Source organism: Trachinotus anak, unplaced genomic scaffold, assembly GCF_046630095.1.
Source record: "Trachinotus anak isolate AG129_WGS33_773 ecotype Australia unplaced genomic scaffold, CSIRO_AGI_Tana_v1 ptg000028l, whole genome shotgun sequence".
Taxonomy (NCBI): domain Eukaryota; kingdom Metazoa; phylum Chordata; class Actinopteri; order Carangiformes; family Carangidae; genus Trachinotus; species Trachinotus anak.
This window is the reverse complement of record NW_027273879.1, coordinates 19076301-19088936: the sequence shown is the minus strand read 5'-3', so window position 1 is coordinate 19088936 and position 12636 is coordinate 19076301. Positions and strand designations below refer to the sequence as shown.

Below are 12636 nucleotides of genomic sequence, written 5' to 3'. Positions count from 1 at the left end.
AAAAAGAAAAACACCAAAGTTTCATAATTGAAAAGCTGAAACCAGAGAATTTGGTGTTTTTGCTTTATAAGTGTCTAACACAAAACTGCTACCATTTGTTTCATTGTGACTTTGATTCAAAGCAAAATATATTGAAAACAAATAGTATTCATTACATCTCATATCTTCGTAATCTAAGAAAAATTCAGAGAAATTCTGAGGTTTGTGGTGACCACCACTGTCAGCAGTGTCGTACAAGTAACGATGTAAAACTAAAAGTAATGTGATTATTTTTTCAACAATGGGTAGTGTAAGGGATTACAATTATGACTTCAGTAATTACTTTACAGATATTAATCCCAGTAACACCAGTAACAGTAACAGACCGGTCTGTGATATGGTTAAGGTGCAGGGTAGCTGTTCGCCTTTACCAATGCAACTCCAGATATTTCTGAGTTTCTCTTGAAGGACCCACAGTTTTCTATTTGAAGTGTTGATACCCTTAAGAAGATATATTTGTGGTTTTAAGAACCAAAAACCATTTCAGTAGTTTTACATCTCCTCTCTCAGGCTTCTCTCTGGAGCTCTAGTAACAACAAGTTGGTGACCCAATCAGAGGAGAAGATCTAAGCCTCTCTTCTGATTGGCTGACTGTTTTCTGATTGATTGAATAAAAATATAGCAGATTTCAGGTAAACACTCCAAACAAGTCTTGGACTGAGGCTTTGATACTTTCACAGTATTAATATAGAACATAGACCTGCTTTATAATTAGAAAACACATGGACATCTCATTTTATACAATCTGGGACATTTACAGGATTAATACAGGACTTCTGGATGAACTTTGTGCAGTCACCAAGGCTAAGCTAGTTGTGTGATGGTCAGTAAACCCCCCCTAATTGTAGGACTGCCTGTTTGTTGAACTGCAATATCTCTGGTTCTATTTGTAGATGTGATGGATAAAAAAGATGCCATGTGTGGATGTGGACGATTTAGCGCACCTTTGATGGAACTGGGTAATGAAAGCAACAAGTACATTACATTTACAGCTGAATAATTAGTAACTTTTGATTTTTATTTCTAGATTTTTTAATAAACAGTGCAGCTGTACAAACGTTGGTAACACTTTAGTTTAGGACCAAACACAAGGCTAAGAAGCTTTGAGCAAGAGAAATATGAATATACAGCTAGTAGCCGCATGTGGCTGTACTTAGGCATAGCTGTGCTTAGCTAAATGCTAATTTGACCATGTTAACATACTCAGACTGACAATGCTAACATTCTGCTATTAAGATGGTATAATGTCAACTATGTTAACCTTCTTAGTTTAGTGTGTCAACATGCTAACATTTGTTGGAACCCAGCACAAAGTACAGCAGTAGATGATGAAAACTTCATTAGTTTGCACATGTTAGGTCATAAACCAAAGTTTTGATGATGATGGCAAAAGACAGAGGATCTCCAAAGTTATTGAAATTATTACAGTCACAAAAGTACAAGGAAAAGATCAGGAACATTAATTGCTTCACCAAATTACATGACAATACATCCAGTGGTTGAACTGGTTGAAGTGGTAGCGCTAAAGGAAAAGTCAGGGGATCATCTGAATCATAAGGATTAATTAAACCTCTGGGAAGCATGAATGTCTGTGTGAATTTTCATGGGAATCCATCCACTATTTGTCAGCATATTTCAGTCTGGACCAAAGTTGTGGACCAGCTGACCAACAGACTGACATATTCATCCCTAAAGCTACACCATTAGCAAGGCTACCATTAACCTTTAAGTTTCTCTCTGACTTTCCTCTGTATGACCATCACAGTGACTCACATTATACTTTTATCACTTAAATGCACAATACAAAACAATACAACCCTGTTGCAGTAAAAAATCAGACTTAAGCAATAAAACTTTCACATTTTTCTTTACCTAAATACAAACAATTCATACTGTATTAAATACTGAAGAAATGAAAATTACATTAAGAAATGCAGTCCCAGGTCAGCGTCAGGTCTTCCTCATCTATACACAACATCCTGGTTGAGGTCACATACAGTAATCCAATTCCTTATGCACATATTAGATGCAAAACTTTTTTTTTGTGCAAATACCCTTTAAGAATCACAATATCTCTGATAAAGACATTTATTTTGTCTGTGATTTAATCTGTGAAACTTCAGTTATGGTCATATGACCATGTGCTGTGTCTATGCAGCCAGAGCTCTTCAAAAAGCTCCCTGAGTAAAAATGTTTCCTCTCATGTTTACTTGGGAATTAAAATCAAGGCTACTTGAACAAAGATCAAGAGAAACGTCACATTTGTTTCGCAATGGAGTGTTATCGAGACATCAAGCCACATATCACAGTAATAAAATGTGATTGTCCTGAACTTGTTACACACAAACATAAAAACACACAGAATGGCTCCTTCTGAAGTCCGAGGACTTTGGAGGTCAAAAGTTAAGATTCAAGGGTCGTACATGGGGTTGCTGAAGTTTTCATAAGTGTTGAAGTCACCGTCCAGTAGAGGACCGTAGAACCTGCGTCTGAATAGTGCAGCAACGAGGACAAATAGAGTGTGAGATCACAAAGTAGAGAAAAGAGAAAGAAAGAAGGAAATTAATAAAACTTTATTTGTAAAGGCCTTTCATACATACAATGTAGCATAAAGTGCTTTGCAAAATAGAAGCGATAAAAAGCACTCCCCCCCTTCATGCTCTCTATGTCTCTCACACCAAACTCACACACACAGTCACCCCCATTTACATATAAATAAATGGAAAGATAAATGAATAAAATTCAATTAAAAGCCACAACCAGAAGACCTGAGGGGTCATAGAAAATTCACAAAGCATCTTAAGGCTAAAAGTAGCTCCTAACTTGCCAATTTGGGAGAAACTCCAAAAAATAACAGGCGTGTCAGTCCTAACTTTCGGACTCCTACTTTTTTTGACTAAGAGTAATTCTCAAAGCCACTTGGCACTAAAAGTGGCACCTAAGTCTGGGAGAAGTTCGAAGGAGTGGAGAGGACTCCTAACTCACTAGGACCAAATCACAAAGAATAATAAAAGGGCTGCGGTCACTTCACAGCGCTGCGCTGCTTGGCAACAGGGAAAATGCAACTTTGCAATGCTGACAACTTGGAGCTCTCCCAGGCGTCTGTAAGCCGATTGAGACATAGATAGACTTACGCGTACTCTTAGTGGTAAGATAAAATGGTTTGTGAATATGGGCCTTGATGAATAAGTAGGACGAAGACCATTAAGAGCTTCATAAACCAGTAAAATCAATTCTGAAGCAGTAAGTTAGACACTTTAGAATTGGTATGATGTGGCCTCTCTTTCTGTTCTTAGTCAACACTCGTGCAGCTGAGTTTTGGAGCAGTTGTAGTTGAGATATACTTTTCTTTCGGAGACCAGAAAGCAGAGCATTACAATAGTCAATACAGCTAGTAATAAAAGTGTGCAGTAGTGTCTCTGTGCTGGCTTGAGAGAGAAACAGCTGCAATGTTTTTCAGATGATAAAATGCAGTCTTAGTTATGTTCCTAATGTGAGGCTCAAAGGTGAGATCCAAGTCAAAAATGACTTGGTTTTTCACTTGATTACAATTTCACATTGAGTTGCTCTCTCTGACCTTCAGTACCAATGACTAAGACCTCTGTGTCATCCTGATTGAGCTGTAGAAAATTCCATAACTTGATATCCAAGATATGCTGATGACATCTCTAAGTGGAAGCATGTAAAGGTTAAAAAGTGCTGGACCTAAAATTGAACCTTGAGGAAAACCACAATTCATTTTATGACTTTTAGATGAACATTAATTTATGACCAGTTAAAAGCAGAACCAGAGAGGCCAAGACTGTCTAAAAAAAATGGAGCGGTCGACTGTATCAAAGGCTGCACTTAGGTCGAGCAGTGCTAATTACTACAGATGGTTTTTTCATATCCATATTGGACCTGAGGTCTAGTGCTTTCTCTGTACTGTGATTGGTCTGAAAACTTGAGTGTCCATTAAATCATTAGACTGGTTAAAAACAAATTTCCCTAAAATTGTACTTAAAAATGGTAGAGTGGAAACTACTCTATTGTTATCAAGTATGGAGGCATCTAAATTGTTTCTCTTCAGCAGGAGTTTAACTATGGCAGTCTTAAGAGCAGTAGGGAGGACACATTTAGAATGTTATGTAAATAATAATTAAAACAGCTGTAAAAAGTTTTTAAAAAAGGATGTGGGAATGGGAACTAAAACACAGACTGTTGGTTTTAATTTGGAAATAACTTTACTAAGCATCTCTGTATCAACCAGGACAAAACTCCCCAGTGCTTCCTCATGCAAAAACAAAGGTTCTGTGGTGTTAAAAGTCATATTTTGTTATTGGAAAAAATCTAGTATCTAGTTCATTTTTTATAGCACTTTTCAGTAAAAATTCTGTTTAAATTTGTCAGTCCTATGAACTTTACCAGTCAAAAAAAGACCTAAACTATATGCTATATGCTACACCTCATGGGTACTGACTGTACTCAGTAAGGTTTAGCAGGGAGTCATTTGTAATTGCTCTTTTGTGGTTAATTCGATACACATGTAAGGCCTATGACACTATGTTTTTAACAGAATGTCAGGACTTGAGCTTCAGCACAGTAACAGTTGCATGTTGATGTAATTTGTAAGAGATTTGTTTGAGGTCTGCACTCACCGGATCCTGTAGTAGTACAGCCCACCTAACACTACGGTGACAATCACAATGAACAGAATAATGATGGCTGCAACACCTCCTGGAGAAAGTGACAGGGAAAAAAAGAAAGATACATTAAATATGAAAATATTGATGATGGGTTAAAAATATATTTCATCATAGGACAGAGTAGGATCTGTCCAAGGTGTTTCTAACCATTTCCCTCCAAAGTTTCTTACTAAATTTCATTCTTTCTTCACTGTCTTTTGTTTCTTATACATAATGTTTTATAACTTAAACCATACATCTGCAGCTTGTGTATCTCATTAACAAGGATAACTTTTTGAAAACCACTTATTAGATTTGATGACTTTTAAGAATACTTTTTTTTTTTTTTCATAAAATCATATAACAACAAATCCTGTGACTTTTTAAACTGACCTCAGCTTCTCTCTTGAACAGAGTCACCAGTCCTGAATGACTGTGTTCAGTTAGTGGAAGAGAGCAGCAACACATTCAGTCGACCAATCAGCAGCCAGACAGTTAAGTGAATTGGCTGTGAATGTGAGTACCTTTCAATCAATTATTTTCATTGTTTGTCCAGGGAACTCATTTTCCTCCCTCTGTTTTCATTACATTCATTTAACGTGACTATTTAAGTTTTATTTTGTTCTCAAAATATACCTAATTTAGAAGAGTCAGTTGACATAAGTGTCTGGATCCTCTCTACTCATGATTTTTCCCAGATAGCAAAATCTAACTTCTGGGCATGCCTGCTGCACAGCCTGAGTCTGGCCTATATAATTCCATCTGGATAGATTCCAGCTTTTATCCTGTGGTGTTGACTGACAGCTGGAACATATTCTGTATGTGCGCCAGAATTGGACCCAATGTGGACAATCATGCTGTATATGAGCCATGAGAAACGATCATAAACTGAACTCTGTTGTAGACAGGCTGCTGAACTGTTAACCTTACAGAGCTGCTTGTCTGGCCTGGTTTCGTACCCAGCTGAATGTGACAGCTCAGAATAGCAACAGTCTGAGCGCAGTACTGAACTGAAGTAAGTTAGAATCAGCTCTGAATGTTGTGGCTGTATGACCTGTGATGTGTTAATGTTTATTTGAGCTGTGATTAAAAAAAGTGAAGAAACTACATAATAAATATTTGAACTGAAGTGAACAAAATCATTTGCATCACTAAAGTGATTTGTGATTTCCACCCTTTTGCTAACTAACACTATTAAGCATTTAATTGAAATTTTGACCTGATAATGACCTGAAATGGAAAATGAATAACCAATGTGAATGCAATTCATTCTTAGGGCAGTGTTAATGTCTGTGTCAAATTCGATGGCAATCCATCCAATAGTTGTTGAGAGGTTTCAGTATGGAGTGGTGGTGGAGCAACCAACCAACATATTGTCAAAGTGACAATCCCACTAAGTTTCTTTCAGTGCTTTCAGAATGACTTTGAGACATAAAACTTGCCATGCAGTGGCAAAATATAGTGAGACCCAAAATCAGTAAAAAACTGAAACATGCACAAAACTTCACTAGATCGTTCTTTTAGTGTTACAGTGTCTAAAAGTGTTAATGAGGTAAAGGATGGGTTTTTAATGAGGACACAAGTCGTGTCATCTAAACATCTAAATTCATCTCACAGTTCCCTGACACTCTGACCCTTACAGTACGTGTACAGGCTGATTATACTTCTCTGTGTGACCGACTTTAATCTTGTTCTCCTAGTAAATATTTAACTTTGTTTCAGGTTAGACTCGATGGCCACTATTCCGTAATGTACCATGGCCTCACGATAACTTCCTCGACAGCAGACCAAACTGACCTTTGAGCTTTAGCATTAATTAGTAATCTCTTTGTGAGAAACTTAACAATACACTGTTGATGGTCTGTTTGGTTGGTTGCGTATTGAGATAGGTTACACACTCCACATCACTCTTAGAATCCAATCGATAACCATCCCCTTGAAAAAAAAGGCTCCCTTTGGGGTCAAAATTAAAGTGATAGTTTCCATAACTACCTCACACAACCCCACATCAAATAACCCAAACTTTTGCAACAGATTCCTTATTTCAGTTTCAGCAGGAAGTTGGAAGGGTGTTTTAAGGATCTGTGCACTCTACTGGATGCTTCGACAAAATGTGGGACCTTAACTCAAACAAATGACCTGTTTATTGTTGCCTGTTTGCTGCTGATTATCAACCTTGAACTCATCATGGAACGAGCTGTCTGATCTTTGAACTCACTTGGGTTATGTGTAAAATAGAGGTTGTGCTACACACTGAATAGATTGAGACTGATAATTCGCCCCTGTTATAGATGATACAGTAACAGCTGCTGACTTAATTGTACTAAGCAGTTAAAAAGAAATGAAAAGTTACACTTGCAAATCTGCACCAGGATCCAAATATTAGAAGTTTTCAATATTTTGGAGGCCATGGGTCATTTTATTTGGGTGAGTTTTGATGAGTTTTTTATTGTAGATCAGGAATGAGTCCGGCCACCAGGAGTGCCAGATTTTCACCTTGAAAATGTCTCAAAATGTGACAAAAGATGTGAGGAGCCATTTCTGTATAAGCAAGACTAAAAATCTACAACCATGCCAGCTGATCTGTGAGGCTGTATATGGCACTGTGGGGCTTAAAGCTAAATGCTAATGTCAACAAGCTAACATGCTCAAACACAATGGCAATAACATTCTGATGTTTAGTAGATACAGTGTTTACAGTGTCCACCATTGTACTTTAGTGTTTTAGCTAATTATAGCACTAAACTCAAAGCTGACACTGATGGGAACCATGAAGGTACAAAAGTTTAAGGCAGTCCAACTTGTGTGGAGATATTTTGGTCTGGACCAAAGTGGTGAACCAACCAACGTTGCCATCCCCAGTGCAACACCATGAGCATGGCTAAAAATTAAGGGTTGCAAGAAATTAACAAAACCTCTTACAAAAGGAATCATTTCTACTGTATTTCAAATGTGCAGCCAGGGTCTAAATGTAGTTCCTGACCTCCTGATTGTCTGCTAAGTGTATAGCTACAGTAAAAAATTCGAATTTAGTTCCTTTGGTGAACATTTCCATGCATAGTTGTTAAGACGTTTAACAGGACCGGAGACAGTCGAGTTCATAAACCACTGCCATAAAAGTAATATCAGATCTAACAGTTAATAGTGACGGGGAACAAAGTATTTATGGTTCCTGCACACAAGAGACAGAGTTCAAACTCAGTTTCTGAACAACACCTAATACCTGGAGTTGTCTGGGACCGTGTCTTGTTAAGTAGGGCAGATACAATAAAAGCATAAAAGGTAGAAGGTTTTGTGAGAAAACAAGCATTTCCTGGCAATATATTCTAACTGTGCTTTTATAAAGAGGTTATGAGTAGCCACACATCAGAGGTCATTAGTGACAAACAGTTTGTGTTGGATTGTAAATTTAAGTTCAGTGATAAACTGTAAATCTATGTTCAGTCATTAGCTCTAGGTTCACTCGTTTCAATGAGATCACTGCATTTGCACAGTGGGTTTAGTCAGAAATTAAAAAAAAAAAAATTTAAAAAAATTGCAGGATTGTTGTCCAGCATAAAATGTGCCCTGGTTGACATTTTTGTTGTTTTTGAATTATCTCAACGATTATTATTAGATTGTCATGATGTTTGGTGAAGAAATTTATGGTCTTCAGAGGCTTGTAATTTTAATGTAACACCATCATGTGGTCTGAGCTTTAATATGCATTTAATGTACGAGTGATACTTAGAAAATATATGACACCTCAGCTCCAATTAAGTGTTAAGTTATAATTTTTATGTTCTTATTGTGTTTTGAGTGTAAAATAAATCTTTAATGAGTCCTAAATTAGTTTGTGAATAAACTTGTCATATAACAGATTTTACATTGTGCAAATCTTAACTAATAAAAAAAATAAAACAAACAAGAAATTTGACGCTTTGTACCTGAGCTCAGAGCTTCGGACTTGTGTCCCTCTTGATCCAGTGTGGTGGTTTGGGTTGGGCTGGTAGTGGTGCTGGCGGTGGTGCTGGTGGTAGGTGAAGTACTGGTGACCGTGTTGGTGGTGGTGCTGGGGAAGTTGCTGGTGGAGATACTGGTGGAGGTGCTAAGCGAGGTATTAGTGATGCTGTTGGTAGGGGTGATGGTGGAGTTGCTAGATGAGGGATCAGCAGTGGTGCTGAAGTGGGTGCTGGTGGAAGTGCTGATGGAGGTGCTAAGTGAGGCATGAGGGGTGGTGCTGATGTTGGTGCTGGTGGAGGTGCTGATGGAGGTACTAAGTGAGGCATGAGTGGTGGTGCTGATGTTTGTGTTGATGTTGGTGTTAAGTGAGGTAACAGCAGTGGTGCTGGTGGAGGTGCTAAGTGAGTCATTAGTGGTGGTGCTGATGTTTGTGTTGATGTTGGTGTTAAGTGAGGTAACAGCAGTGGTGCTGGTGGAGGTGCTAAGTGAGTTATTAGTGGTGGTGCTGATGTTGGTGCTGGTGGCGGGAATTTGGGTGGTGCTGTTGTTTGCTGCAGTGCTTCTTGTCTCTGTGGCAACAGCTGTTGATTGAAGATTTGTGGTAGATGGAGGTGATGGAGATGAGGAAGAAGATGAAGAAGACTCAGAGGAAGTTTCTGTTTGTAATGAAGTGATGGTTGACGTTTGGTTGTCTGGGTCTGCCGTTACTGCACGGCTCAACAGTAGACCTGCAATTCAAGACAAACGATGTTTACTGATTGTCAAAGTTGATTTAAAGTGCATTCCCACCAAGTGTTTCAACACATGAGAGCATACAGTAGTCATTCTTGATGCTCTGATCAGCTCCTTTTCCCACAGCCTCTCAGGAGAGCAGTGGAATAATTATTCACCTCTACATATTTGATCTCTATCTTCTCTTATGTCATTTCTTTAATTTAATGATTTTTTTTCTCCTCATCTTGAAGGGGCAGTTGGCTGATTTTAACATAACAGTCAGTTTATTTAGTGTGAGTGAAAACCTCGGCTTGGAAACTACAAATTGATAACAGAACGCCTGCGTTTCAAACCGGGGGATGGAGTTTAAAAAATGGGTGGTTTCAGCAGGAAGGGAAAGTCTAATGAAATAATGTTATGAATAGTATCATGAGAAACGTGAGATCGATTGTTTTTGATGCTTCAAACAGGAACTAGATGGTACATTTCATTTTGTTTTTATTGAGAAATAATAAATTAGAGCAACAAAAATTGACATCTGAACTCTAGAGTATGCATTTTGGTTATTTTGGACATGATGTAATTTTAATGTGTTATGTGGGAGTGCTGTGAAAATCAGCCACAACCACCTAACTAAAACCAATCAATTCTGCAGGCACAGTTATTGTCCAGTAAGATTCAGCTTTTGCGGCTAAGTGATTCAAGAATAAAATACAACAGTCATCACAGTATCAGGCAGAAAAACAAATGGGCAGAATAAGCAAGCAGATAAGTTAAAATAGCTCCACTGCTCAAAACAAGCCAGGCTAGGATAACGACCTGTAGCCTTTCTAGAATAGCAGAGGATATTCCAAATATTAATGCCCACGTTTATCAATCACGAGTGTACAATGTTCAGGTATCCACAGTCTTTCCACCCTGTGAAGCACTGCATACAGCATAGTTATGTATACATGTAAACAAACATATAAACATGAACAAAACCATAAGTAAAAACAATGCTAATTTTTTGCGCAAGACTTAAACACATTAAGAGCTTGAATCAGGCTTCATATCACAATTTTAAATGTATTTTTGACTCGATACTGACTGACACTGCTGACTTTTAAAAAATGAATCGAGATAGTCCTTAATGATAGACACAGTATATTATGGTATTTTAGTAGCTGAAACTTTAAACAAAGCTTCACCATTTTTTCGATCGCTCTCATTTTGATCAATCACTTGCTCTGATCACTCTCAGAACAAACATAAGGCTCAAAAACCTTGTATCTAACAATGACAAGAGATTTACATGCTGTGAAACAGGAACATGTAAGAGGCAACATTTTGTCGTCATTGTTTCAGTGAACAGGAAATTAGAGCAGTGATCTGGTATGATGCATTCAAGGTTTCAGTGTATTCACAGTGCTCAGGTCACAGTGTTTTAAACTGGGTCTTTTTACGGAGAGTCACTGCACAGCTACACTGGAAAAGAATAAAAAGTGTTTTTTTTTTTCATCCTTTGATAAAAAGTGTCATTAATTCATTCTCATTTCAGAGATAATTTAATGAAGAATGCCTTATACAGTTATGTAAGACTCGTGTCACGACCCACAGGTTTCACAGAGTCAAAGTGAAAAAGAGCAGCCGGTAGGAATTTCTCATACACTTTCTCACTTGTTAAAAAAACAAACTAATTAGATTTTAGGGCTCTGCACCAAATCAAATATTAAAGAAGCATTCTGCTGTGTGACCTTAACATCCATCAGCGACAGCCAGCCTTTGATTTTTTTTTTATTGAAAATTGTGACACCGTCTTTAAAACAGTTGGAAAATTCTGTCTTTAAAGATCCTGTAACTTGAATTGTGAAAATGTTGAGAATGACTTTGCTGAACAGGAAATTATCTCACACAAACAGAAACTTCAATGAAATTTGGAGAAACCCTCAACAATAATCCATCAGTTAGTGAGAAGGACATTTCTGCAGCGGAGCCTGCATTTTAATCTGAATTTAGATGGTAGTTGAGGTGGCTTGTTAACTTTTTAATGTCGATGAGCGTACCCGCCACCTCCAGGAGACAAAATTTCACAACGGACTATTGAAATCTAGCTGCTGAATTACATGTATTGATACTGAGACCTGATCCTCAGCATATTCTTGGTCACAACATTTACACTAAAGGAAATAATTGCACACAAACAGAGATACAGAGGTCTAAGCAGGAAATGAAGCAGCACGCATTGATATCACAGTTTACTTACATGTTATCAGACCTGTCAGGCAGACCCTCATCATTGTATTCCTTTTACTGTATTTATCTCTACAAACACTTGTGTAGCTGCGGCTCGGTGCTCTGTGCTCCCTGTGGACAGCTGTAGCGTGTGTGTCTGTGTGTGTGTGTGAGAGAGTGTGTGTGTGTGGCTTCCTGTGACTGTAGGTGACTGATTGTAAGAGCCTGGGGGCGAGGCTACATGATGACTGAGTAATGTTCAAAACCTCACAGGGCGGCTGCTTCATAGCAAAACCTAAAAAATGAAGACTTAAAAACTGAAGACCACAAGAAGAATGAATAACAGGTCACATGGTAGATTATTTTTAACAGATGTTAACATCATTTCTGTTGTACTTAGAATTACCAGTGAGCTTACTGTGCTGTGCACTAATATTTTATTTATTTTTAATAATTTCTGCTGGTACTTATATGATTTTATAAATAACTGTATAGAGAGAAGTAGATTTATTTATTGGTCCAAAATATTTCTGAGGTAAATAGTTTTGCTGGAATTAAATAAATTAGCAGATGTAAGTGTTTTCTCTGGGGGAATTGATAAAGTTACTTTATTCATTGGAGTTACCCACTTTTTTTATTGTATGGCTGTGACCTAATTAAATAAGATCTTTTTCAGTGTCTACTTCACTCTTCTTTTTTTTTCAGTCCATATAAATATGATTAATATATAATGAATGAGTCCCAGTTCTGTTGTAATTATTAATCCATGCCAGCAGAGGGCAGCACATACATTTACAATGTGGCCTGGGGCCTCTAAACTAGCAGAGAGATTTTAAAGAAAACAACAGGATTACAACCCACTGTTAATCTATCAGCCCATGAAATACAGTAAGGATAAGTATGAATTAATCAAGGACCTACTTAACTGCTTTGTGCCAAAAAGAGGTCTGGCCTGTCTTAGTTGTGTTCCAAGATTACATATGTTTCCTAATGTTTTCTATAGGTTTAATCCTGCTCAAGCACACACACTTCCTGCTTTCTGTTTTAATTATTATTATTATAA

General features: G+C 37.6%; 1 protein-coding gene across 1 annotated transcript; it reads right to left on the bottom strand.

Annotated features, from left to right (window-relative positions):
- Positions 1-689: 689 nt before the first annotated feature.
- Positions 690-11786, bottom strand: parm1 (prostate androgen-regulated mucin-like protein 1). The gene is made up of 4 exons (XM_071466632.1): positions 11605-11786; positions 8630-9373; positions 4677-4755; positions 690-2528 (listed from the first exon to the last, which is right to left on the bottom strand). Exons 1-4 carry the CDS (start codon positions 11636-11638, stop codon positions 2450-2452), a joined length of 936 nt encoding a protein of 311 aa, XP_071322733.1. The 5' UTR covers positions 11639-11786; the 3' UTR covers positions 690-2449.
- Between the last annotated feature and the right edge of the window lie 850 nt (positions 11787-12636).